We start from the raw sequence: 25,386 nt of genomic DNA, 5'->3' as shown, positions 1-25,386 counted from the left end.
GCATGTGGCAATAACATTACATCTGAATTATACATTTCAACTCATAACACTTGAGTTTGAAGCATGTGAGGTATTCACTAAGATAGTGTTTACTGATTTGTGTTATTGACCATGTTTATGCAGCATGTTGCTTAGACTGACATCCATTATGGCCAGTGGCGGCTGGTGGTGAAATTAGTTGAGTTGGCTAATAAATAAATGATATCCATTAAATGGTTTTGTATGTAATTTAGAGAATATTTTGTCCTCATCTTTTGTTGTGTAATACAGGGAGGGCTTAGCCCTGCTAGCCCATTGCTACCAGCCGTCACTGATTATGGCAAACACTTAAGAGATAAACGGGGGGAGATTGCTCGCATTCAATTTTGAGACGTTGTTGATGTTTTGAAAAACTACTGACATTTAACCCAACTAGTTCATGCTAAATGAAATATATTCTTTTCTGCCAGACCAGATGTTTTTGCAATTGCAATCTTATGAATCATTTTGTGTTGCACATCTGAGAATGCGCTCGCGGTTTTGGTTTTGCAAATATAGTCCGTCGCTGTCCATGGTGCTGAAACGGTCTTACACAAGTTACCTTCCTCTTGCAAGTCATGCTTTCATACTTAACAGTTCTAATTTCTCCAAACAAAGCATTGCAATGTGATTCTCGGTCACTTGGTGTCGGTATAATGACAAATAATGCTTCCACATATTTTCGTCATAGCTGCTAGACCCATCCCCTTCTCCTTCCACTCAAACCAGTACTGATAGAACCTTACATGCAAACGGTTTGAGCACATAATTTAGTTAAAAAGATACTCTGTTGAAGAACGTCTGCATGATGAAAGAGAACGTGACGGAAGGATTTAAGGCTCAGTATACGCGATCAGCTCTTTGAAACCACATTTCGTTTTAAATGTTTTATCTTTCGTCATGGAACAAAGAGGACGCCAGGCACTGAGAAAGCCGAAAATGTGGATTTTATGCGTCGTGGTTTTGGGTACATTGTGGAGCACAGCTTCCGGGCAAGTTCGATATTCTATCGCCGAAGAAGTGAAAGAAGGAACTATTGTTGGAAATATTGCGAAGGATTTGGGTCTCGACAAGACCACACTGAAAGAGAGGGGATACCGTATTGTCTACAGCTCGACAGAGCCTCCTTTTCAAATGAATCAGAACGACGGTATCTTGTATGTGAACCAAAAGATTGACAGAGAGGAAATGTGTGGCCGAAGCAAGGCTTGTGTCATCGACTTGAAAACAGTGTTAGAAAATCCACTGGAGGTGCACTATGTAGCCGTGGAGATTCTGGATGTAAACGACCACGCACCGAGCTTCCCTGAAAATGAAAATATGTTAGAGATTTCTGAATCTGCATCAACAGGAGCAAGATTTCAGTTGCAAGCTGCACGCGATGGTGATAGTGGTTTGTTATCCGTTCAACAGTATAAATTGAGTCATAATGATCATTTTCGTTTGGAGGTGAAAGATCGTGGTGAGGACCGTAAAACTCCTAGTTTAGTTCTGCAAAAGCCACTTGATAGAGAAACCCTCAAGACCCACGTGTTACTTCTGACAGCCTCTGATGGAGGAAAACCTCCAAGGTCCGGAAACATGACCATAATTGTTGATGTTTCTGATGTTAATGATAACGCTCCGGTTTTTACCCAGGAATCCTATCGTGTTGACTTAAAGGAAAATTCTCCTCTGGGCACGACTGTCATTCAAGTGAATGCGACAGATATGGATGAAGGTTTGAATGGTGAAATTGTGTATTCATTTGGCAAGGACCTGGATACAAGTGTACGTGAGCGTTTTGATTTGAATCCAGTGACTGGAGTTATTACTGTAGCAGGTGTAATTGATTTTGAGGAGAGGGGCAGATATGAAATTGATATCCAGGCATCAGATAAAGGTGCAGCTACACTAACAACAGACAAACCTGTAATTATACACGTTGTTGATGTAAACGACAATGAACCACATATTGAAGTGACATCTTTTTCGCGAGCGCTCCCAGAAGATTCAAAACCAGGAACCACAGTGGCGTTGATCAGTGTTAAGGATTCCGATTCTGGTCTCAATGGAAAGGTGATGTGTCATATCGACCCAGGTCTTCCCTTTCTGCTTTCTCCATCCTTACAAAATAACATGTATTCTCTGGTAACCAAATTACTTTTGGACAGAGAACAGCAATCGCATTACAATGTAACGATTGTTGCTAAAGACGCAGGAGAACCGTCCTTATCATCAGACAAAACTATGGAAGTTGTTGTATCAGATGTGAACGATAATAGACCAGAGTTTACACAGAATCCATATAATTTCTATATTACCGAAAATAACAACCCGGGAGCCTCTATATTGTCAGTGAATGCCCGTGATAACGACGAGGGAAGAAACGCTCTCATTTTATATACTATTTTAAGGGACAAGGGGGAGAACCTACTTGCCTCTTTTCTAAACATAAATTCCGATAGTGGAGACATTATGGCTTTAAAAAGCTTTGATTTTGAAACATTGAAAACTTTCCAGTTCCACGTTGTTGCGTCAGATTCTGGAACTCCGTCACTAAGCAGCAACGTCACAGTCAACGTGTTCATTCTGGATCAGAACGACAACGCTCCAGTCATCCTGTATCCAGTCAGCTCTAATGGTTCTGCTGAAGGTGTGGAGGAGATTCCCCGCAATGTGAACGCAGGACACTTGGTGACTAAAGTCAGAGCCTATGACGCTGATATAGGATATAACGGCTGGTTGCTGTTTTCACTGCAGGAAGTTACTGACCACAGTCTCTTTGCTTTGGACCGCTACACAGGACAGATCAGAACACTTCGCTCATTCACAGAGACAGACGAGGCCGAGCATAAACTGGTCATACTGGTCAAAGACAATGGGAACGTTTCACTCTCAGCAACAGCTACTGTGATTGTCAAACTTGTGGAGCCCAAAGAGGCTTTTGCAGCTTCTGATGTTAAAAGTTCAGCAAAAGCAGATGAGGATAATAATGTGACTTTTTACCTGATGATAACTTTGGGCTCAGTTTCAGCACTTTTTCTCATCAGTATCATCGTGCTGATTGCAATGCAGTGCTCAAAGACTACTGACTATACATCTAAATATCTCCAAGAGACTAATTATGATGGGACACTGTGTCACAGCATCCAGTACAGATCTGGAGACAAGCGCTACATGTTAGTTGGACCCAGAATGAGTATAGGATCTACTATAGTCCCTGGCAGCCATGCGAATACACTAGTGCTTCCTGACAGAAGGAGAACATCTGAGGAGGTAAGAATATTTAAATAAAAATTGTAAGGCGAATAACCCTATTGTTTGTTCGTCAGGAGACAATATGTTCATCTGGGTAACATTTTTCAAAGCATGGTATTTGTGTTTGTTGGCTTCTCACGTTTTACCCATGACTGTACTTAATTGTATAAGTAAAAGCGGATTATGTACAAACAGCAAAACTAATTTTACTATATCAAAATTATTTCTGGAGATTAATTAATAGCTTTAGGGGTTTGATACTGCACTTTCATTTGGGCCACGATGGATTTTCTTGTCTTGTCAAATTGTGGACTGGGATAGGAACATTATAAACACTTAATGTATCCACGAATCCACAAAATGAAAACATAAGTCATCCCATCATAGAATAACAGCCACGGTATGTTAATGTGAAAAATGTGTTCCAGTCGATTCAGAATAACTGCCTAGAATTTTGTGAAAGACGCCTTGATCTAACTTTTATTTTGTTGGCAACAAGTTGCCATCGCTGTCCTTGGTGCTGAAAGTGTTTCTTTTCATTTTCTAACACATCGTCTTCTGTTTAACCAAAGATGTTCACAAAGACGAAGCAAATTATTATTAATAGTAATGATCTCAAAGTTTTACAACTAAACTACTGGGAAGAACATCCCACACATTTCTGTAGTGAGAAATGAGGACGCATGGTGTCAGTGTATTGTTACAAGAGTAGATCGTCATTTTTGTCGTTTGGTTCCACCTCTTTAACCACTCTCACTTCGATACTGACAGGATTGTTTCAGCATCGCATTTTACGAATACATGGTTCATTTGCACTTTATTATTCATAAGGTCTTTTTTCAAGTAGGTGACTATGGCAGTGATATTTTCTGGAGCATTAAGGGTAAAGCATGTTTTGACTAAAGGTGTAAAATGTCCGATTATTTGTATGAATGTCAGAAAAACTGTGATTTGCACTTAGTTTGAGATTTTAAAAAATTTGATTTTAGACTTTTCACATTTAATTTGCAATGGTTTTTATCACAATGCAATTATACATTTTATTAACTTCAGATTTTTCAGCTTGCAAATCACCTGATCGTTTTTTATTCTTTTTTGTTCGTGTCTTTGTTGTATTCCAATACACATCTTTTTAATTAATGGTTACATCAGGAACTGCTGAGTACACTACCTCGATGTTGAGGGTGTGTTGACGTCCTCATTTTAATTTCAGGAAAGGCTATGACGGCATTGGCATTTCAGGTTGCTTTGTGGCAAACCCATTTCTTCAGGTCATATAGTAAGCTTATCTTATTGATCAGTTGGGAGAACTGTGGGGGCGTATTGCACTGTGTTCTTAAGTTATCTTTAAACTCCTATAATACTATTGCAATGTCTGTTTTGCAGGATTCCAACGCTTGGTGTCAGTGTAGTTCAGTGATTCTGTGCATTTAGCATCTACTTTACGTCACAAGCTTTATTTAAACCATGCAAGTCGTTTCATTCTAAGAAAACAGCATAGTTGAGGGTTACATCGCGATTGCGAGCAGTGGATGTTTTATTTTCAGCCGTTTTTGTAAAAGCAGGACCATTATGCGCTGAGTCTCTGGATAATACGACCTATTTCGATGGACTAGTCTTGATCGTTTTAAGTCATGGAACAAAGAGGAGGTTGTAAAGCCTGGAGGGGACGGCGTTGTTGGTTTGCCTTGATGGTTGTTTTGGATGTTTTATGGAGCAGCGCTTTTGCACAGATCAGATATTCAATATCTGAAGAGGTTGAAGATGGAACTATCGTTGGAAATATAGCTAAGGATTTGGGTCTAGATAAGAGTGCACTGAAAGACAGAGGATATCGCATCGTGACAGGTTCAACCGAACCCCCTTTTCAAGTGAATCAAAATGATGGTGTCTTGTACGTGAAAGGAAGAATAGACAGGGAGGAGATGTGCGAACGGACCAGTCCATGTTTGACCCAACTAAAAACCGTGCTAGAAAATCCCTTGGAGATTCACTATGTGACAGTGGAAATAATTGATATAAATGATCACTGGCCTGTTTTTACAGAAAAAGAGAAAAGGCTTGAGATTTCCGAGTCGGCTCTATCAGGAGCGAGATTTCAGCTCCAAGCTGCACGCGACTCTGATGTAGGCCAGTTCTCAATTCAACAATATAAACTCAGCCATAACGAGTATTTCAGAGTGGAAGTCAAAGATAGAGGCGAAGACCGTAAAGTACCCTTTTTAGTTCTGCAGAAGCAATTAGATAGAGAAACTGCTAGTAAACATAAACTGCGTCTCACAGCCGTTGATGGGGGGAAACCGGGGAAGTCAGGTGATATAGAAATAATTGTGGATGTACTTGATGTTAATGACAATTCGCCCGTGTTCGTTCAAGAATTGTATTCTGCAACGCTAAAAGAAAATGTTCCTGTTGGTACTGTAGTGATTCAGGTAAATGCCACTGATTTGGACCAGGGTGCAAACGGCGAAATAATATATTCATTTGGAAACGAAGTTGATTCAAAATTAATGGATATCTTTAGTCTAGACTCAAATACTGGTGAAATCCATGTAACAGGCCCGATAGATTTCGAGAAAAGTAGGATTTATGAGATAGATATTCAGGCGTCCGACAAAGGACCAGTCCCTCTAACAACTGACAAAACTGTTATGATAACTGTTGTTGATGTTAATGATAATGCTCCTGAGATAGAAGTGACATCATTTTCCAGTTCAATTAAAGAAGATTCAAAGATAGGCACTACAGTGGCTCTGATTAGTGTCAGTGATTTGGACTCTGGAATTAATGGTAAAGTCATTTGCACAATCAACGAAAACGTCCCTTTTACTTTATCCCCATCGTTACAAGAAAACATGTACGCTGTTGTAACCAGGTCGCATTTGGACAGAGAAATAATTTCTCAGTATGACGTCACAATTGCTGCAAAAGACACAGGTGACCCTTTCTTTTTAACCGAGAAGACTATAAGCGTCGTTATATCAGACGTGAATGACAACAGCCCTGAGTTTTCATCAAGCCCTTACACATTTTACATCTCTGAGAACAACAAACCCGGTTCTGCAGTATTTTCAGTAAAAGCCTCTGATCGCGATGAAAATGAAAATGCGCTCATTTCATATAATATTTTAAGAAAAGGAAGTGGAGATAGACTATCTTCGTTTTTAAATATAAATTCTGATAATGGGGACATTTTAGCGCTAAAAAGTTTTGACTTTGAAACAGTGAAAACTTTCCAGTTTCATGTTGTTGCGTCAGATTCTGGAACTCCGTCACTAAGCAGCAACGTCACAGTGAACGTGTTCATTCTGGATCAGAACGACAACGCTCCAGTCATCCTGTATCCAGTCAGCTCTAATGGTTCTGCTGAAGGTGTGGAGGAGATTCCCCGCAATGTGAACGCAGGACACTTGGTGACTAAAGTCAGAGCCTATGACGCTGATATAGGATATAACGGCTGGTTACTGTTTTCACTGCAGGAAGTTACTGACCACAGTCTCTTTGCTTTGGACCGCTACACAGGACAGATCAGAACACTTCGCTCATTCACAGAGACAGACGAGGCCGAGCATAAACTGGTCATACTGGTCAAAGACAATGGGAACGTTTCACTCTCAGCAACAGCTACTGTGATTGTCAAACTTGTGGAGCCCAAAGAGGCTTTTGCAGCTTCTGATGTTAAAAGTTCAGCAAAAGAAGATGAGGATAATAATGTGACTTTTTACTTGATGATAACTTTGGGCTCAGTTTCAGCACTTTTTCTCATCAGTATCATCGTGCTGATTGCAATGCAGTGCTCAAAGACTACTGACTATACATCTAAATATCTCCAAGAGACTAATTATGATGGGACACTGTGTCACAGCATCCAGTACAGATCTGGAGACAAGCGCTACATGTTAGTTGGACCCAGAATGAGTATAGGATCTACTATAGTCCCGGGCAGCCATGCCAATACACTAGTGCTTCCTGACAGGAGGAGAACATCTGAGGAGGTAAGATTAATTGTCTGAACATCTGCTGAAAGTTTTTATAGCATGTGGCAATAACATTACATCTGAATTATACATTTGACTCATAACTCTTGAGTTTGAAGCATGTGAGGTATTCACTAAGATAGTGTTTACTGATTTGTGTTATGGTTATGCAGCATGTTGCTTAGACTGACATCCATTATGGCAAACACAAGAGATAAACGTCGGGAGAGATTGCTCACATTCAATTTTGAGACGCTTCTTTTGCATATCACATGGCATTTACGTTTGGGTGAAAGAAACTGTTGATGTTTTGCAAAACTACTGACATTTAACCCAACTAGTTTATGCTAAATGAAACGTATTTTCTGCCAGACCAGATGTTTTTGCAATTCCAATCTTATGAATCATTCTGTGTTGCACATCTGAGAATGCGCTCGCGGTTTTGGTTTTGCGAATATAGTCCGTCGCTGTCCACGGTGCTGAAACGGTCTTACACAAGTTACCTTCCTCTCATGCTTTCATACTTAACAGTTCTAATTTCTCCAAACAAAGTACTGCAATGTGATTCTCGGTCACTTGGTGTCGGTATAATGACAAATAATGCTTCCACATATTTTCGTCATAGCCACTAGACCCATCCCCTTCTCCTTCCACTCAAACCAGTACTGATAGAACCTTACATGCAAACGGTTTGAGCACATAATTTAGTTAAAAAGATACTCTGTTGAAGACCGTCTGCATTATGAAAGAACGTGACGGAAGGATTTAAGGCTCAGTATACGCGATCAGCTCTTTGAAACCACATTTCGTTTTAAATGTTTTATCTTTCGTCATGGAACAAAGAGGACGCCAGGCACTGAGAAAGCCGAAAATGTGGATTTTATGCGTCGTGGTTTGGGGTACATTGTGGAGCACAGCTTCCGGGCAAGTTCGATATTCTATCGCCGAAGAAGTGAAAGAAGGAACTATTGTTGGAAATATTGCGAAGGATTTGGGTCTCGACAAGACTACACTGAAAGAGAGGGGATACCGTATTGTCCACAGCTCGACAGAGCCTCCTTTTCAAATGAATCAGAACGACGGTATCTTGTATGTGAACCAAAAGATTGACAGAGAGGAAATGTGTGGCCGAAGCAAGGCTTGTGTCATTGACTTGAAAACAGTGTTAGAAAACCCACTGGAGGTGCACTATGTAGCCGTGGAGATTCTGGATGTAAACGACCACGCACCGAGCTTCCCTGAGAGTGAAAAGATGTTAGAGATTTCTGAATCTGCATCAACAGGAGCAAGATTTCAGTTGCAAGCTGCACGCGATGGTGATAGTGGTTTGTTATCCGTTCAACAGTATAAATTGAGTCATAATGATCATTTTCGTTTGGAGGTGAAAGATCGTGGTGAGGACCGTAAAACTCCTAGTTTAGTTCTGCAAAAGCCACTTGATAGAGAAACCCTCAAGACCCACGTGTTACTTCTGACAGCCTCTGATGGAGGAAAACCTCCAAGGTCCGGAAACATGACCATAATTGTTGATGTTTCTGATGTTAATGATAACGCTCCGGTTTTTACCCAGGAATCCTATCGTGTTGACTTAAAGGAAAATTCTCCTCTGGGCACGACTGTCATTCAAGTGAATGCGACAGATATGGATGAAGGTTTGAATGGTGAAATTGTGTATTCATTTGGCAATGACGTGGATACAAGTGTACGTGAGCGTTTTGATTTGAATCCAGTGACTGGAGTTATTACTGTAGCAGGTGTAATTGATTTTGAGGAGAGGGGCAGATATGAAATTGATATCCAGGCATCAGATAAAGGTGCAGCTACACTAACAACAGACAAACCCGTAATAATACACATTGTTGATGTAAACGACAATGAACCACATATTGAAGTGACATCTTTTTCGCGAGCGCTCCCAGAAGATTCAAAACCAGGAACCACAGTAGCGTTGATCAGTGTTAAGGATTCCGACTCTGGTCTCAATGGAAAGGTGATGTGTCATATCGACCCAGGTCTTCCCTTTCTGCTTTCTCCATCCTTACAAAATAACATGTATTCTCTGGTAACCAAATTACTTTTGGACAGAGAACAGCAATCGCATTACAATGTAACGATTGTTGCTAAAGACGCAGGAGAACCGTCCTTATCATCAGACAAAACTATGGAAGTTGTTGTATCGGATGTGAACGATAATAGACCAGAGTTTACACAGAATCCATATAATTTCTATATCATCGAAAATAACAACCCGGGAGCCTCTATATTGTCAGTGAATGCCCGTGATAACGACGAGGGAAGAAACGCTCTCATTTTATATAATATTTTAAGGGACAAAGGGGATAACCTGCTTGCCTCTTTTCTAAACATAAATTCTGATAATGGAGACATTATGGCTTTAAAAAGTTTTGATTTTGAAACATTGAAAACTTTCCAGTTCCACGTTGTTGCGTCAGATTCTGGAACTCCGTCACTAAGCAGCAACGTCACAGTCAACGTCTTCATTCTGGATCAGAACGACAACGCTCCAGTCATCCTGTATCCAGTCAGCTCCAACGGTTCTGCTGAAGGTGTGGAGGAGATTCCCCGCAATGTGAACGCAGGACACTTGGTGACTAAAGTCAGAGCCTATGACGCTGATATAGGATATAACGGCTGGTTACTGTTTTCACTGCAGGAAGTTACTGACCACAGTCTCTTTGCTTTGGACCGCTACACAGGACAGATCAGAACACTTCGCTCATTCACAGAGACAGACGAGGCCGAGCATAAACTGGTCATACTGGTCAAAGACAATGGGAACGTTTCACTCTCAGCAACAGCTACTGTGATTGTCAAACTTGTGGAGCCCAAAGAGGCTTTTGCAGCTTCTGATGTTAAAAGTTCAGCCAAAGCAGATGAGGATAATAATGTGACTTTTTACCTGATGATAACTTTGGGCTCAGTTTCAGCACTGTTTCTCATCAGTATCATTGTGCTGATTGCAATGCAGTGCTCAAAAACCACAGACTACACTTCTAAGTATCTACAAGAGACTAATTATGATGGGACACTGTGTCACAGCATCCAGTACAGATCTGGAGACAAGCGCTACATGTTAGTTGGACCCAGAATGAGTATAGGATCTACTATAGTCCCTGGCAGCCATGCGAATACACTAGTGCTTCCTGACAGAAGGAGAACATCTGAGGAGGTAAGAATATTTAAATGGAAATTGTAAGGCGAATTACCCTATTGTTTGTTCGTCAGGAAACAAAATGTACATCTGGGTAACAGTTTTCAAAGCATGGTATTTGTGTTTGTTGGCTTCTCACGTTTTCCCAACGACTGCACTTAATTGTATAAGTAAAAGCGGGACAATTACAAACAGCAAAACTAATTTTGCTATCTCAAAATTATTTCTGGAGATTAATTAATAGCTTGCGGGGTTTGATACTGCACTTTCATTTGGGCCACGATGGATTTTCTTGTCTTGTGAAATTGTGGACTGGTATAGGAACATTATAAACATTTAATGTATCCACGAATCCACAAAATGAAAACATAAGTCATCCCATCATAGAATAACAGCCACGGTATGTTAATGTGAAAAATGTGTTCGAGTCGATTCAGAATAACTGAATCTAAAAGTTTGTGAAAGACGCCTTGATCTAACTTTTAATTTGTTGGCAACACGTTTCCATCGCTGTCCTTGGTGCTGAAAGTGTTTGTTTTCATTTTCTAACACTTCGTCTTCTGTTTTACCAAAGATGTTCACAAAGGCGAAACAAATTATTATTAATAGTAATGATCTCATACTTTTACAACTAAACTACTGGGAAGAACATCCCACACATTTCTGCAGTGATATGAGGACGCATGGTGTCAGTGTATTGCTACAAGAGTAGATCGTCATTTTTGTCGTTTGGTTCCACCTCTTTAAGCACTCTCACTTCGATACTGACAGGATTGTTTCAGAATCGCATGCTACGTATACATGGTTGATTACACTTTATTATTCATTTCAAGTAGGTGACTATGGCATTGATATTTTCTGGAGCATGAAAGGTAAAGCGTGTTTTGACTAAACGTGTAAAAAGTCCGATTATTTGTATGGATGTCAGAAAAACTGTGATTTACACTTAGTTTGAGATTTTAAATGATTTGATTTCAGACTTTTCACATTTAATTTGCTATGTTTTTTTGTTTTTTATCACAATGCAATTATACATTTTATTAACTTCAGATTTTTCAGCTTGCAAATCACCTGCTATCCTTTTTTGTTCGTGCCTTTGTTGTGTTCCAATACACATCTTTTTAATTAATGGTTACATCAGGAACTGCTGAATACACTACCTCCATGTTGAGGGTGTGTTGACATCCTCATTTTAATTTCAGGAAAGGCTATGATGGCATTGGCATTTCAAGTTGCTTTGTGACAAACCCATTTCTTCAGGTCATATAGTAAGCTTATGTTATTGATCAGTTGGTAGGCCTGTGGGGCGTATTGCACTGTGTTCTTAAGTTATCTTTAAACTGCTATAACACGATTGCAATGTCTGTTTTGCAGGATTCCAACGCTTGGTGTCAGTGTAGTTCAGTGATTCTGTGCATTTAGCATCTACTTTACGTCACAAGCTTTATTTAAACCATGCAAGACGTTTCATTCTAAGAAAACAGCATAGTTGAGGGTTACATCGCGATTGCTAGCAGTGGATGTTTTGTTTGCAGCCGTTTTTGTAAAAGCAGGACCATTATGCGCTGAGTCTCTGGATAATACGACCTATTTCGATGGACTATTCTTGATCATTTTAAGTCATGGAACAAAGAGGAGGTTGTAAAGCCTGGAGGGGACGGCGTTGTTGGTTTGCCTTGATGGTTGTTTTTGATGTTTTATGGAGCAGCGCTTTTGCACAGATCAGATATTCAATATCTGAAGAGGTTGAAGATGGAACCATCGTTGGAAATATAGCTAAGGATTTGGGTCTAGATAAGAGTGCACTGAAAGACAGAGGATATCGCATCGTGACAGGTTCAACCGAACCCCCTTTTCAAGTGAATCAAAATGATGGTGTCTTGTACGTGAAAGGAAGAATAGACAGGGAGGAGATGTGCGAACGGACCAGTCCATGTTTGACCCAACTAAAAACCGTGCTAGAAAATCCCTTGGAGATTCACTATGTGACGGTGGAAATAATTGATATAAATGATCACTGGCCTGTTTTTACAGAAAAAGAGAAAAGGCTTGAGATTTCCGAGTCGGCTCTATCAGGAGCGAAATTTCAGCTCCAAGCTGCACGCGACTCTGATGTAGGCCAGTTCTCAATTCAACAATATAAACTCAGCCATAACGAGTATTTCAGAGTGGAAGTCAAAGATAGAGGCGAAGACCGTAAAGTACCATTTTTAGTTCTGCAGAAGCAGTTAGATAGAGAAACGGCTGGGACGCATAAACTACGTCTCACAGCCTTTGATGGAGGGAAACCGGCTAAGTCTGGCGATATAGAAATAATTGTGGATGTACTTGACATTAATGACAACTCGCCCGTGTTCGTTCAAGAATTGTATTCTGCAACACTAAAAGAGAATGTTCCCGTTGGTACTGTAGTGATTCAGGTAAATGCAACTGATTTGGATCAGGGTGCAAATAGCGAAATAATATATTCATTTGGAAACGAAGTTGATTCAAAATTAATGGATATCTTTAGTCTAGATCCAAATACTGGTGAAATTCATGTGACAGGTCCGATAGATTTTGAGAAAAGTAGGATTTATGAGATAGATATCCAGGCATCTGATAAAGGACAAGTTCCGCTTAAAACTGACAGAACTGTTATGATAACTGTTGTTGATGTTAATGATAATGCTCCCGAGATAGAAGTGACATCATTTTCCAGTTCCATTAAAGAAGATTCAAAGATAGGCACTACAGTGGCTCTGATTAGTGTCAGTGATTTGGACTCTGGAATTAATGGTAAAGTCATTTGCACAATCAACGAAAACGTCCCTTTTACTTTATCCCCATCTTTACAGGAAAACATGTACGCTGTTGTAACCAGGTCGCATTTGGACAGAGAAATAATTTCTCAGTATGACGTCACAATTGTTGCAAAAGACACAGGTGAACCTTTCTTTTTAACCGAGAAGACTATAAACGTCGTTATATCAGATGTGAATGACAACAGCCCAGAGTTTTCATCAAGCCCTTACACATTTTACATCTCTGAGAACAACAAACCCGGTTCTACAGTATTTTCAGTAAAAGCCTCTGATCGCGATGAAAATGAAAATGCTCTCATTTCATATCATATTTTAAGAAATAGAAGTGGAGATAAACTATCTTCGTTTTTAAACATCAATTCTGATAATGGGGAAATTTTAGCGCTAAAGAGTTTTGACTTTGAAACAGTGAAAACTTTCCAATTCCACGTTGGTGCGTCAGATTCTGGAACTCCGTCACTAAGCAGCAACGTCACAGTCAACGTGTTCATTCTAGATCAGAACGACAACGCTCCAGTCATCCTGTATCCAGTCAGCACCAACGGTTCTGCTGAAGGTGTGGAGGAGATTCCCCGCAATGTGAACGCAGGACACTTGGTGACTAAAGTCAGAGCCTATGACGCTGATATAGGATATAACGGCTGGTTACTGTTTTCACTGCAGGAAGTTACTGACCACAGTCTCTTTGCTTTGGACCGCTACACAGGACAGATCAGAACACTTCGCTCATTCACAGAGACAGACGAGGCCGAGCATAAACTGGTCATACTGGTCAAAGACAATGGGAACGTTTCACTCTCAGCAACAGCTACTGTGATTGTCAAACTTGTGGAGCCCAAAGAGGCTTTTGCAGCTTCTGATGTTAAAAGTTCAACAAAAGCAGATGAGGATAATAATGTGACTTTTTACTTAATGATAACTTTGGGCTCAGTTTCAGCACTTTTTCTCATCAGTATCATTGTGCTGATTGCAATGCAGTGCTCAAAATCCACAGACTACACTTCTAAATATCTACAAGAGACTAATTATGATGGGACACTGTGTCACAGCATCCAGTACAGATCTGGAGACAAGCGCTACATGTTAGTTGGACCCAGAATGAGTATAGGATCTACTATAGTCCCTGGCAGCCATGCGAATACACTAGTGCTTCCTGACAGGAGGAGAACATCTGAGGAGGTAAGAATATTTAAATGGAAATTGTAAGGCAAATAACCCTATTATTTGTTCGTCAGGAAACAATATGTTCATCTGGGTGACATTTTTCAAAGCATGGTATTTGTGTTTGTTGGCTTCTCACGTTTTACCCATGACTGTACTTAATTGTATAAGTAAAAGCGGGACATTTACAAACAGCAAAACTAATTTTACTATCTCAAAATTATTTCTGCAGATTAATTAATAGCTTGAGGGGTTTGATACTGCACTTTCATTTGGGCCACGATGGATTTTCTTGTCTTGTCAAACTGTGGACTGGTATACGAACATTAAACACGTAATGTATCCACGAATCCACAAAATGAAAAAAAAAAAAGTCATCCCATCATAGAATAACAGCCACGGTATGTTAATGTGAAAAATGTGTTCGAGTCGATTCAGAATAACTGAATCTAAAAGTTTGTGAAAGACGCCTTGATCTAACTTTTATTTTGTTGGCAACACGTTGCCATCGCTGTCCTGGTGCTGAAAGTGTTTGTTTTCATTTTCTAACACATCGTCTTCTGTTTTACCAAAGATGTTCACAAAGACGACACAAATTATTATTGATAGTAATAATATCATAGTTTTACAACTAAACTACTGGGAAGAACATCCCACACATTTCTGCAGTGAGATATGAGGACGCATGGTGTCAGTGTATTGTTACAGGGTAGATCGTCATTGTCGTTTGGTTCCACCTCTTTAACCACTCTCACTTCGATACCGACAGGACTGTTTCAGCATCGCATGTTACGTTTACATGGTTGATTTACACTTTATTATTCATATGTAGCAAGTAAATGCATGCTTACATATAGGAAGGCGTTGTGTCCCGTTATTGAGCCGCGTTCGTCGTCTTTGTGATGGATTACTAATGGTTTTGATTTGAACCATGGAACAAAGAAGATTGAAGTCGGGAAGGGCGCACGGATACGTGGCTGGATGCGTGGTTGCTTTGCTATTATTGAGTCTGGTCTCAGCGCAATTGCGGTACTCAATTTCTGAGGAAGTTAATGCAGGGACTGTGGTTGGAAATATCGCGAAAGATCTGGGATTGGAGAAAACCACACTGACAGACAGAAAATATCGGATTGTTTCCAGTAATGCGGATCCTCTTTTCTATGTAAATCATAACGATGGAATCCTGTATGTGAGCAGGAAGGTTGACAGAGAAGAGGTGTGCCCACAGAGCAGTACGTGCTTAGTAAATCTAAAAACGGTGTTGGAAAACCCACTAGAAGTCCACTATATTACAGTTGAAGTGCTGGATATAAATGATCATTCTCCGAGTTTCCAAGAGGAGCAGACAACCCTGGATATTTCAGAGTCTGTGCTACCCGGAGCACGGTTTCAGCTAAAAGCTTCTCGGGATCCAGACAGTGGAGTTTTTTCGGTACAACAATATAAATTAAGTCATAACGAAAACTTCCGTTTGGAAGTAAAGGATAAAGGAGAGGATGGTAAAATACCAATATTAGTCATTCAAAAATCTTTAGACAGGGAAATTGCAGCAAGCTACCAACTAATACTGACGGCCATGGATGGAGGGAAACCCCCAAAATCTGGCAACATGAATATTCTAGTGAATGTTCTGGATATTAACGATAACGCTCCCGTTTTCACTAAAGATGTTTATTCTGTGATGCTTAATGAAAATTCTCCAGTAGGCACAACGGTCATTCAAGTGAATGCAACTGACTTAGATGACGGACCAAATGGTGATGTAGTTTACTCGTTTGGTAAGAATATTAATCAATATACATTAAACCTATTTGATATAAACCAATCAACAGGCGAGATAACAGTTACGGGTTCAATAGACTATGAGAACAAGGATAAATATGAAGTTGAAATTCAGGTATCAGATAAAGGTTTGGCTCCTTTAACAACAGAAAAAAGCGTCATTATCAAGGTAGTTGATGTGAATGACAATGCACCTGAGATTGAAATTACCTCATTCTCTAGTTCCATCCTTGAAGACGCCAGACCTGGAACTACAGTTGCCCTTATAAATGTAAATGACTTGGACTCTGGACCTAATGGAAAGGTTATTTGCTCCATTGGTGAAGATGTTCCTTTTGCTTTGTCACCATCATTACAAGACAAGATGTATTCATTAGTGACCAAATCACCTCTGGACAGAGAGAAACAGTCACAATATGACCTGACAATAACTGCAAAAGATGCAGGTCAACCTCCACTATCATCTGAAAAGACAATTAGTGTTGTTGTATCAGATGTGAATGACAACAGTCCAGTGTTTTCACAGAGCCCCTATACTTTCTATGTGACTGAAGCTAATGAACCAGGTACATCCGTGTTTTCAGTGAAAGCGTTTGATCGTGACGAGAATGAGAATGCGCATATTTCCTATCATATTCTCAGAGATGGAAGTGAGGAAAATAAAATGACATCATTTCTAAGCATTAACTCTGATAATGGAGACATTATGGCCCTAAAGAGTTTTGACTTTGAAACAGTGAAAACGTTCCAGTTCCACGTTGTTGCATCAGATTCTGGAACTCCGTCACTAAGCAGCAACGTCACAGTCAACGTGTTCATTCTGGATCAGAACGACAACGCTCCAGTCATCCTGTATCCAGTCAGCTCTAATGGTTCTGCTGAAGGTGTGGAGGAGATTCCCCGCAATGTGAACGCAGGACACTTGGTGACTAAAGTCAGAGCCTATGACGCTGATATAGGATATAACGGCTGGTTACTGTTTTCACTGCAGGAAGTTACTGACCACAGTCTCTTTGCTTTGGACCGCTACACAGGACAGATCAGAACACTTCGCTCATTCACAGAGACAGACGAGGCCGAGCATAAACTGGTCATACTGGTCAAAGACAATGGGAACGTTTCACTCTCAGCAACAGCTACTGTGATTGTCAAACTTGTGGAGCCCAAAGAGGCTTTTGCAGCTTCTGATGTTAAAAGTTCAACAAAAGCAGATGAGGATAATAATGTGACTTTTTACCTGATGATAACTTTGGGCTCAGTTTCAGCACTTTTTCTCATCAGTATCATCGTGCTGATTGCAATGCAGTGTTCAAAATCCACAGACTACACTTCTAAATATCTCCAAGAGACTAATTATGATGGGACACTGTGTCACAGCATCCAGTACAGATCTGGAGACAAGCGCTACATGTTAGTTGGACCCAGAATGAGTATTGGATCTACTATAGTCCCTGGCAGCCATGCAAATACACTAGTGCTTCCTGACAGGAGGAGAACATCTGAGGAGGTAAGGTTTTAACAAGCGTTTTGTTGTCAATCAATTAATCAATATTTATGTAAAGTGTAGAATCACTATGCAACATGCTTGTTGTTGTTTTTTTCATCAGTAATTACTCGCAGACATTGAGTAGCACATGTGTTTTTGCCAGCACGTAACAAAGTGTCATATTCATAAATATTTCCACTGGGAGATTCAGAGAGAGTCTCTGAAGTTCAGGGCAGGGGTTGAGAGCGTCTACTCTGATTGGTTGGCTGTTTTCTAAGCGATCAAATAAAAAATATGGCAGATTTCAGTTCAATATTCAACGAAATCGGAGCTGTGACAAGGCACATTTTATGAATACGGACTGTGTATTTCTTTGAAGAATTACCGACTTTCATTGTATTAATGTAGAGCCCAGAACAGCATCATAATCATAAAATGCATTTGAATCTCACTTCATACAACATGAAGCATCACACAATCGTGCTGATTGCAATGCAGTGCTCAAAATCTACAGACTACACTTCTAAATATCTACAAGAGACTAATTATGATGGGACACTGTGTCACAGCATCCAGTACAGATCTGGAGACAAGCGCTATATGTTAGTTGGACCCAGAATGAGTATTGGATCTACTATAGTCCCTGGCAGCCATGCAAACACACTAGTGCTTCCTGACAGGAGGAGAACATCTGAGGAGGTAAGAATGTGTGTTTTGTATCAAGACAGTTCTGTTGAATGCTTGATATAGACGAAGTGTGCCAAAACTTTACTAAAAAACGCTTTGACTTTGTCTCTGATAGTTATTTTCCACGTCCTGCAGGTTCAAGTGTGAGCAGCTTCCTCGCCTTTGTTTTGGTTCTAAGTTTCATGTGTCTCTTCAATTATGATTTTCATATAGCTGTAGGCTACACGTGCCACATGTCTAAAGTAGGCTACAACTATGTTGTTACAATGCAGTTATGCTTAAAGTTTTATTGAAATGTAAGTCACAATTACAGCAAACTAAAGATGACTGCATGGCATCAGATAAAGAGAGGCATGTTACATCAAAAACGTCACCCACATAATACTCATAACGATAGTATAAACTCTCTGGAAAGTGATATAATAGAAAAGGAAAATTTGAGATATGGTGTATTATTGTACAATTAATTTGAAATATATAAGTAGGCCTATACATTTCTTCAGATGTAGCTGAAGCCAACCCCCATCAACCGGCCGTAATCTCTGTCCATGGTGCTGAAATGTTTGGCGTCATTTTCCTGTATTCCTTCATAAAACACAATGGAAATCAAACCACGAAGTGACATCATTTCAGTGATATTTCCACAAAGTTGTTATACGAAATAGGCTGCATTATATTTCTCAATATAAAGCTACAAAAACGTTTACGAACTTTGTTCTCTAACTTGATTTTGACTTTTTTCCTTGTTCAGCGTAAAGGAGAATGCCGCCTCATCTCTTTCCAATCTCTATTGTTGATCAAAGAATAGCGATTAGCCACAGTTTCGTGGGACAGACTCTACACGTTGTCATCTGTAGTAAGGGCTTTTCTCACATGGTGTCAGTGTGTCACAAGTTAGTAGTATAAGAGCTTGTCCTGGTTAGATTATGGTTCCACCCCCTCACCACGGTCTCACGACGGCATTACAATTTTGTAATCGTGTGGTTTGCCACTATTTCTCCGAGTGTTGGGGGAGAGCAGATATTTATACACATGAACGTATGGAGTTCTGTTCTCAAAAATACGTTTTTGTCGTGGTGATGGATTACTGATCATTTTGGATTTAACCATGGAACAAAGAAGATGCAAGGCAGGGAAGGCGCGAAGATGCGTGGCCGGCTGCATGGTTGCTGTGCTTTTGTGGAGTCTGGCCTCGGCAGAAATAAAATACTCAGTGTCCGAAGAGGTTGAGGAAGGAACTGCGGTTGGGAATATCGCAAAAGATCTGGGATTAGAAAAAAGACCACTGACAGACAGGAAGTATCGAATAGTTTCTGGTGGTGAGGATCCTCTATTCTATGTAAATCAGAATGATGGCATACTGTATGTGAGCAGGAAGATCGACAGAGAAGAAGTGTGCGCGCAGAGCAGTACGTGCATCATAAACCTGAAAACAGTGCTAGAAAACCCACTGGAAGTGCACTATGTTGATGTTGAGGTGCTGGATATAAATGATCATTCTCCCAGTTTTTCGGAGAGACATAAAAGGTTGGAGATTTCAGAGTCTGTGTTGCCCGGAGCACGATTCCAACTAAAAGCCGCACGGGATCCAGACAGTGGTCAGTTTTCCGTTCAAAGATATAAATTCAGCCACAACGATCACTTTCGTTTGGAAGTCAAGGACAGAGGAGAAGATGGTAAAATACCAATATTAGTCATCCAAAAATCTTTAGACAGGGAAATTGCGGCAAGCCACTCACTAGTGCTGACTGCATTGGATGGGGGGAAGCCTCCGAAATCTGGCAACATGAGCATTGTAGTGAATGTTTTGGACATTAACGATAACGCTCCTGTTTTCACTAAAGATGTTTATTCTGTGATGCTGAATGAAAATTCACTAGCGGGCACCACAGTCATTCAAGTGAATGCAACTGATTTAGATGAGGGATCAAACGGGGATGTAGTTTACTCGTTTAGTAACAGCATGAATCAAAACATATTAAATCTATTTGATATCAATCCATCAACGGGTGAGATAATTGTTAAAGGGTTAATAAACTATGAGGAGAAAGACAGATATGAAATTGAAATTGAGGCTTCAGATAAAGGTTTTGCACCTTTAACAACCGAAAAAAGCGTCATTATCAAGATAGTTGATGTGAATGACAATGCACCTGAGATTGAAGTTACGTCATTTTCTAACTCCATTCCCGAAGACGCCAGACCTGGAACTACAGTTGCCCTTATTAGTGCCAGTGACTTGGATTCTGGTCTTAATGGAAAAGTTATTTGTGTAGTAAATGATAATGTTCCCTTCACTCTATCTCCATCTTTAAAGGATAGAATGTATTCACTTGTAACCAAATCACCCCTGGACAGAGAGAAACAGTCACAATATGACCTGACAATAACTGCAAAAGACGCAGGTCAACCTCCACTATCATCTGAAAAGACAATAAGTGTTGTAGTGTCAGATGTGAATGACAACAGTCCAGTGTTTTCACAGAGCCCCTATACTTTCTATGTCACTGAAGCTAATGAACCAGGTACATCCGTGTTTTCAGTGAAAGCCTTTGATAGTGATGAAAATGAGAATGCACATATTTCCTATCATATTCTCAGAGATGGAAGTGAAGAAAATAAAATGACATCATTTCTAAGCATTAACTCTGATAATGGAGACATTATGGCCCTAAAGAGTTTTGACTTTGAAACACTGAAAACTTTCCAGTTCCACGTTGATGCGTCAGATTCTGGAACTCCGCCACGAAGTAGCAACGTCACAGTGAACGTGTTCATTCTGGATCAGAACGACAACGCTCCAGTCATCCTGTATCCAGTCAGCTCCAACGGTTCTGCTGAAGGTGTGGAGGAGATTCCCCGCAATGTGAACGCAGGACACTTGGTGACTAAAGTCAGAGCCTATGACGCTGATATAGGATATAACGGCTGGTTACTGTTTTCACTGCAGGAAGTTACTGACCACAGTCTCTTTGCTTTGGACCGCTACACAGGACAGATCAGAACACTTCGCTCATTCACAGAGACAGACGAGGCCGAGCATAAACTGGTCATACTGGTCAAAGACAATGGGAACGTTTCACTCTCAGCAACAGCTACTGTGATTGTCAAACTTGTGGAGCCCAAAGAGGCTTTTGCAGCTTCTGATGTTAAAAGTTCAGCCAAAGCAGATGAGGATAATAATGTGACTTTTTACTTGATGATAACTTTGGGCTCAGTTTCAGCACTTTTTCTCATCAGTATCATTGTGCTGATTGCAATGCAGTGCTCAAAATCCACAGACTGCACTTCTAAATATCTGCAAGAGACTAATTATGATGGGACACTGTGTCACAGCATCCAGTACAGATCTGGAGACAAGCGCTACATGTTAGTTGGACCCAGAATGAGTATAGGATCTACTATAGTCCCTGGCAGCCATGCGAATACACTAGTGCTCCCTGACAGGAGGAGAACATCTGAGGAGGTAAGACTGTTTATTGACAACCATCTTTTTCATCTAACAGTATTTTTTCGCATATTAGTATTGCCAGTAGTTTTCTTCTTCTTCTCTTCTTCTTGGGGTTACAGCAGGCGTTCTGGGGCTATCAGAGTGGTTGTTAAAATGGTTTGGTGTTGTCAAATGTATACTAAGAAAACCCTTCGTTAATTCTAGTCTCTGCCATTTTCATTAACCCCCCCGGAAAAGCACATCCGTTTTAGTTCAATGGTCCACCCAGTACCAAACGTTCTTCATTTTCACTGTAACTCGAATGTGAATTGACATTTCTATCTTCAGTAGTTTAACAGAACTCGTATGTATCAGCCCCGAGCGACGGCTGGTGTTAGTCGCTGTCCATAGTGCTGAAATAATAAGAAGGCCATATGAAATGACAAACAAAACACTCCCGCTATTTAACTATTTTTTATAGGGAGGACTTGATGCCTGTATCCAGAACATTTCATTTTGCTTGTTCAGTCCGACAAATAATTATTATACCCTTCTAATGTATTTTTTATCTTTGCAATCAAAGTCCGTTAAACGCACACGTAAAACTGCTAAACGGCTATGAAAAATATTTGAGGAATTCTGGTTTCCTTGCAGTAAATACTAGTATCGCATGGTGTCAGTGTGTTATAAAAATCACGGCTTTTCATGCCGTCACTGTATTTTGGCCCCACCTCTCCACAGCGCAATCAGTCCGATATCCACAGACGTGGTTGTCGGCTTTCTCCTGCATTTATAAATGCTGTTATTTGTTCAACATTTTTGAACCAGTCATAATTAACAAACCCGGATGTGATGGATTAATTTCTTTCAATGTGATTGTTAATCCCGCAAGGAATCGACAGGAGTTTTGTTTTGAATCATGGAACAAAGAGGATACGAGGCAAGAAAAGCGAGAGGACGGTGGATCAGCTGCGTGGTTGTTGCGCTTCTGTGGAGTCTGGCTTCGGCGCAATTACGATATTCAATCACCGAGGAAGTTAATGAGGGAACTGCGGTTGGAAATGTAGCAAAAGATCTGGGGTTGGATAAAAGCATGCTGAAAGTCAGGAAGTATCGGATTGTTTCCAGTAACGTAGATCCTCTCTTTCATGTAAATCAGAACGATGGCATCCTTTATGTGAGCAGGAGGATTGACAGAGAGGAAGTGTGCGAGCGGAGCAGCACATGTTTAATAAATCTTAAAACGGTTTTAGAAAACCCACTGGAGGTGCATTATGTAGGAGTGGAAGTGCTGGATATAAATGACCATTTCCCCAGTTTCCTTGAGAAAGAGGCAACGTTAGAGATTTCCGAGTCTGTGTTACCTGGGGTGCGTATTCCTCTAAAAGCAGCACGGGACCCAGACGGGGGTCAATTTTCTGTCCAACAGTATAAGCTAAACCCAAATGACCACTTCCGTTTGGAAGTTAAAGATAAAGGAGAAGATGGTAAAATACCTATTTTAATTGTGCAAAAGTCTTTGGATAGGGAGGCAGCGGCAAGCCACTCACTGGTGCTGACTGCAGTCGATGGGGGTAAACCTCCGAAATCTGGTGCAATGAATATTTTAGTAAAGGTTTTGGATGTGAATGATAATACACCTGTTTTCTCCAAGGACATTTACTCCGTTACCTTGAGTGAAAATGCTCCAGTTGACGCCACTGTTGTACAAGTGAATGCAACTGATTCAGATGAAGGGCCCAATGGAGATATTGTTTATTCATTCAGCAATAGTGTGAGCCATAGATTGTTAAACCTTTTTGATATCAACCCATCAACAGGTGAAATAACTGTGAAAGGGTTAATAGACTATGAGCAAAAGGACAAATATGAAATTGAAATACAAGCATCAGATAATGGTCTAGCTCCTCTATCAACACAAAAAAGCGTCATTATCAAGATAGTCGACCTGAATGACAATGCACCTGAGATTGAAATTACCTCATTCTCTAGTTCCATCCCTGAAAATTCCAGACCTGGGACTACAGTTGCCCTTATCAGTGTCAATGACTTGGACTCTGGTCTTAACGGGAAAGTTATATGCTCCATAGGTGAAGATGCTCCATTTGCTTTATCACCATCCTTACAGGACAAAATGTTTTCATTAGTAACCAAATCCCCTCTGGACAGAGAGAAACAGTCACAATATGACCTGACAATAACTGCAAAAGACGCAGGTCAACCTCCACTATCATCTGAAAAGACAATAAGTGTTGTAGTGTCAGATGTGAATGACAACAGTCCAGAATTTTCACAGAACCCCTACACTTTCTATGTGACTGAAGCTAATGAACCAGGTACATCCGTGTTTTCAGTGAAAGCGTTTGATCGTGACGAGAATGAGAATGCGCATATTTCCTATCATATTCTAAGAGATGAAAGCAAAGATAATAAACTGGCGTCATTTCTAAGCATTAACTCTGAAATTGGAGAAATTATGGCGCTAAAAAGTTTTGATTTTGAAACACTGAAAACATTCCAGTTCTACGTTCTTGCGTCAGATTCTGGAACTCCGTCTCTAAGCAGCAACGTCACAGTCAATGTGTTTATTCTGGATCAGAATGATAACGCTCCAGTCATCCTGTATCCAGTCAGCTCTAATGGTTCTGCTGAAGGTGTGGAGGAGATTCCCCGCAATGTGAACGCAGGACACTTGGTGACTAAAGTCAGAGCCTATGACGCTGATATAGGATATAACGGCTGGTTACTGTTTTCACTGCAGGAAGTTACTGACCACAGTCTCTTTGCTTTGGACCGCTACACAGGACAGATCAGAACACTTCGCTCATTCACAGAGACAGACGAGGCCGAGCATAAACTGGTCATACTGGTTAAAGACAATGGGAACGTTTCACTCTCAGCAACAGCTACTGTGATTGTCAAACTTGTGGAGCCCAAAGAGGCTTTTGCAGCTTCTGATGTTAAAAGTTCAACAAAAGCAGATGAGGATAATAATGTGACTTTTTATCTGATGATAACTTTGGGCTCAGTTTCAGCACTTTTTCTCATCAGTATCATCGTGCTGATTGCAATGCAGTGTTCAAAATCCACAGACTACACTTCTAAATATCTCCAAGAGACTAATTATGATGGGACACTGTGTCACAGCATCCAGTACAGATCTGGAGACAAGCGCTACATGTTAGTTGGACCCAGAATGAGTATTGGATCTACTATAGTCCCTGGCAGCCATGCAAATACACTAGTGCTTCCTGACAGGAGGAGAACATCTGAGGAGGTAAGGTTTTAACAAGCGTTTTGTTGTCAATCAATTAATCAATATTTATGTAAAGTGTAGAATCACTATGCAACATGCTTGTTGTTGTTTTTTTCATCAGTAATTACTCGCAGACATTGAGTAGCACATGTGTTTTTGCCAGCACGTAACAAAGTGTCATATTCATAAATATTTCCACTGGGAGATTCAGAGAGAGTCTCTGAAGTTCAGGGCAGGGGTTGAGAGCGTCTACTCTGATTGGTTGGCTGTTTTCTAAGCGATCAAATAAAAAATATGGCAGATTTCAGTTCAATATTCAACGAAATCGGAGCTGTGACAAGGCACATTTTATGAATACGGACTGTGTATTTCT

The 25,386-nt window shown here is 40.4% G+C and overlaps 6 protein-coding genes across 6 annotated transcripts; all 6 read left to right on the top strand.

Annotated features, from left to right (window-relative positions):
• Positions 1-957: 957 nt before the first annotated feature.
• Positions 958-3,294, top strand: LOC310992228 (protocadherin alpha-7-like; the record flags this gene model as incomplete). The annotated part of the gene is made up of 1 exon (XM_083980247.1): positions 958-3,294. One exon carries the CDS (start codon positions 958-960, stop codon positions 3,292-3,294), a length of 2,337 nt encoding a protein of 778 aa, XP_083836373.1.
• Positions 3,295-4,892: 1,598 nt separating this feature from the next.
• Positions 4,893-7,271, top strand: LOC310992227 (protocadherin alpha-8-like; the record flags this gene model as incomplete). Its single annotated transcript, XM_083980246.1, has 1 exon — positions 4,893-7,271. One exon carries the CDS (start codon positions 4,893-4,895, stop codon positions 7,269-7,271), a length of 2,379 nt encoding a protein of 792 aa, XP_083836372.1.
• Positions 7,272-8,106: 835 nt separating this feature from the next.
• Positions 8,107-10,452, top strand: LOC310992226 (protocadherin alpha-7-like; the record flags this gene model as incomplete). Its single annotated transcript, XM_083980245.1, has 1 exon — positions 8,107-10,452. The coding sequence occupies one exon, from the start codon at positions 8,107-8,109 to the stop codon at positions 10,450-10,452; it is 2,346 nt and encodes a 781-aa protein (XP_083836371.1).
• A 1,634-nt stretch (positions 10,453-12,086) lies between these two features.
• LOC310992225 (protocadherin alpha-8-like) lies at positions 12,087-25,046 on the top strand (the record flags this gene model as incomplete). Its single annotated transcript, XM_083980244.1, has 2 exons — positions 12,087-12,275; positions 22,917-25,046. The coding sequence occupies 2 exons, from the start codon at positions 12,087-12,089 to the stop codon at positions 25,044-25,046; spliced, it is 2,319 nt and encodes a 772-aa protein (XP_083836370.1).
• On the top strand, positions 15,304-18,474 carry LOC310992915 (protocadherin alpha-8-like; the record flags this gene model as incomplete). Its single annotated transcript, XM_083981145.1, has 3 exons — positions 15,304-17,661; positions 18,247-18,339; positions 18,463-18,474. 3 exons carry the CDS (start codon positions 15,304-15,306, stop codon positions 18,472-18,474), a joined length of 2,463 nt encoding a protein of 820 aa, XP_083837271.1.
• LOC310992914 (protocadherin alpha-8-like) lies at positions 19,436-22,421 on the top strand (the record flags this gene model as incomplete). The annotated part of the gene is made up of 2 exons (XM_083981144.1): positions 19,436-21,801; positions 22,412-22,421. The coding sequence occupies 2 exons, from the start codon at positions 19,436-19,438 to the stop codon at positions 22,419-22,421; spliced, it is 2,376 nt and encodes a 791-aa protein (XP_083837270.1).
• Positions 25,047-25,386: the final 340 nt, after the last annotated feature.

Source organism: Trachurus trachurus, assembly GCF_905171665.1.
Source record: "Trachurus trachurus genome assembly, chromosome: 10".
Classification (NCBI taxonomy): Eukaryota; Metazoa; Chordata; class Actinopteri; order Carangiformes; family Carangidae; genus Trachurus; species Trachurus trachurus.
Note: the sequence above shows the minus strand (reverse complement) of the source record. Positions and strands in the feature narration are given on the sequence as shown.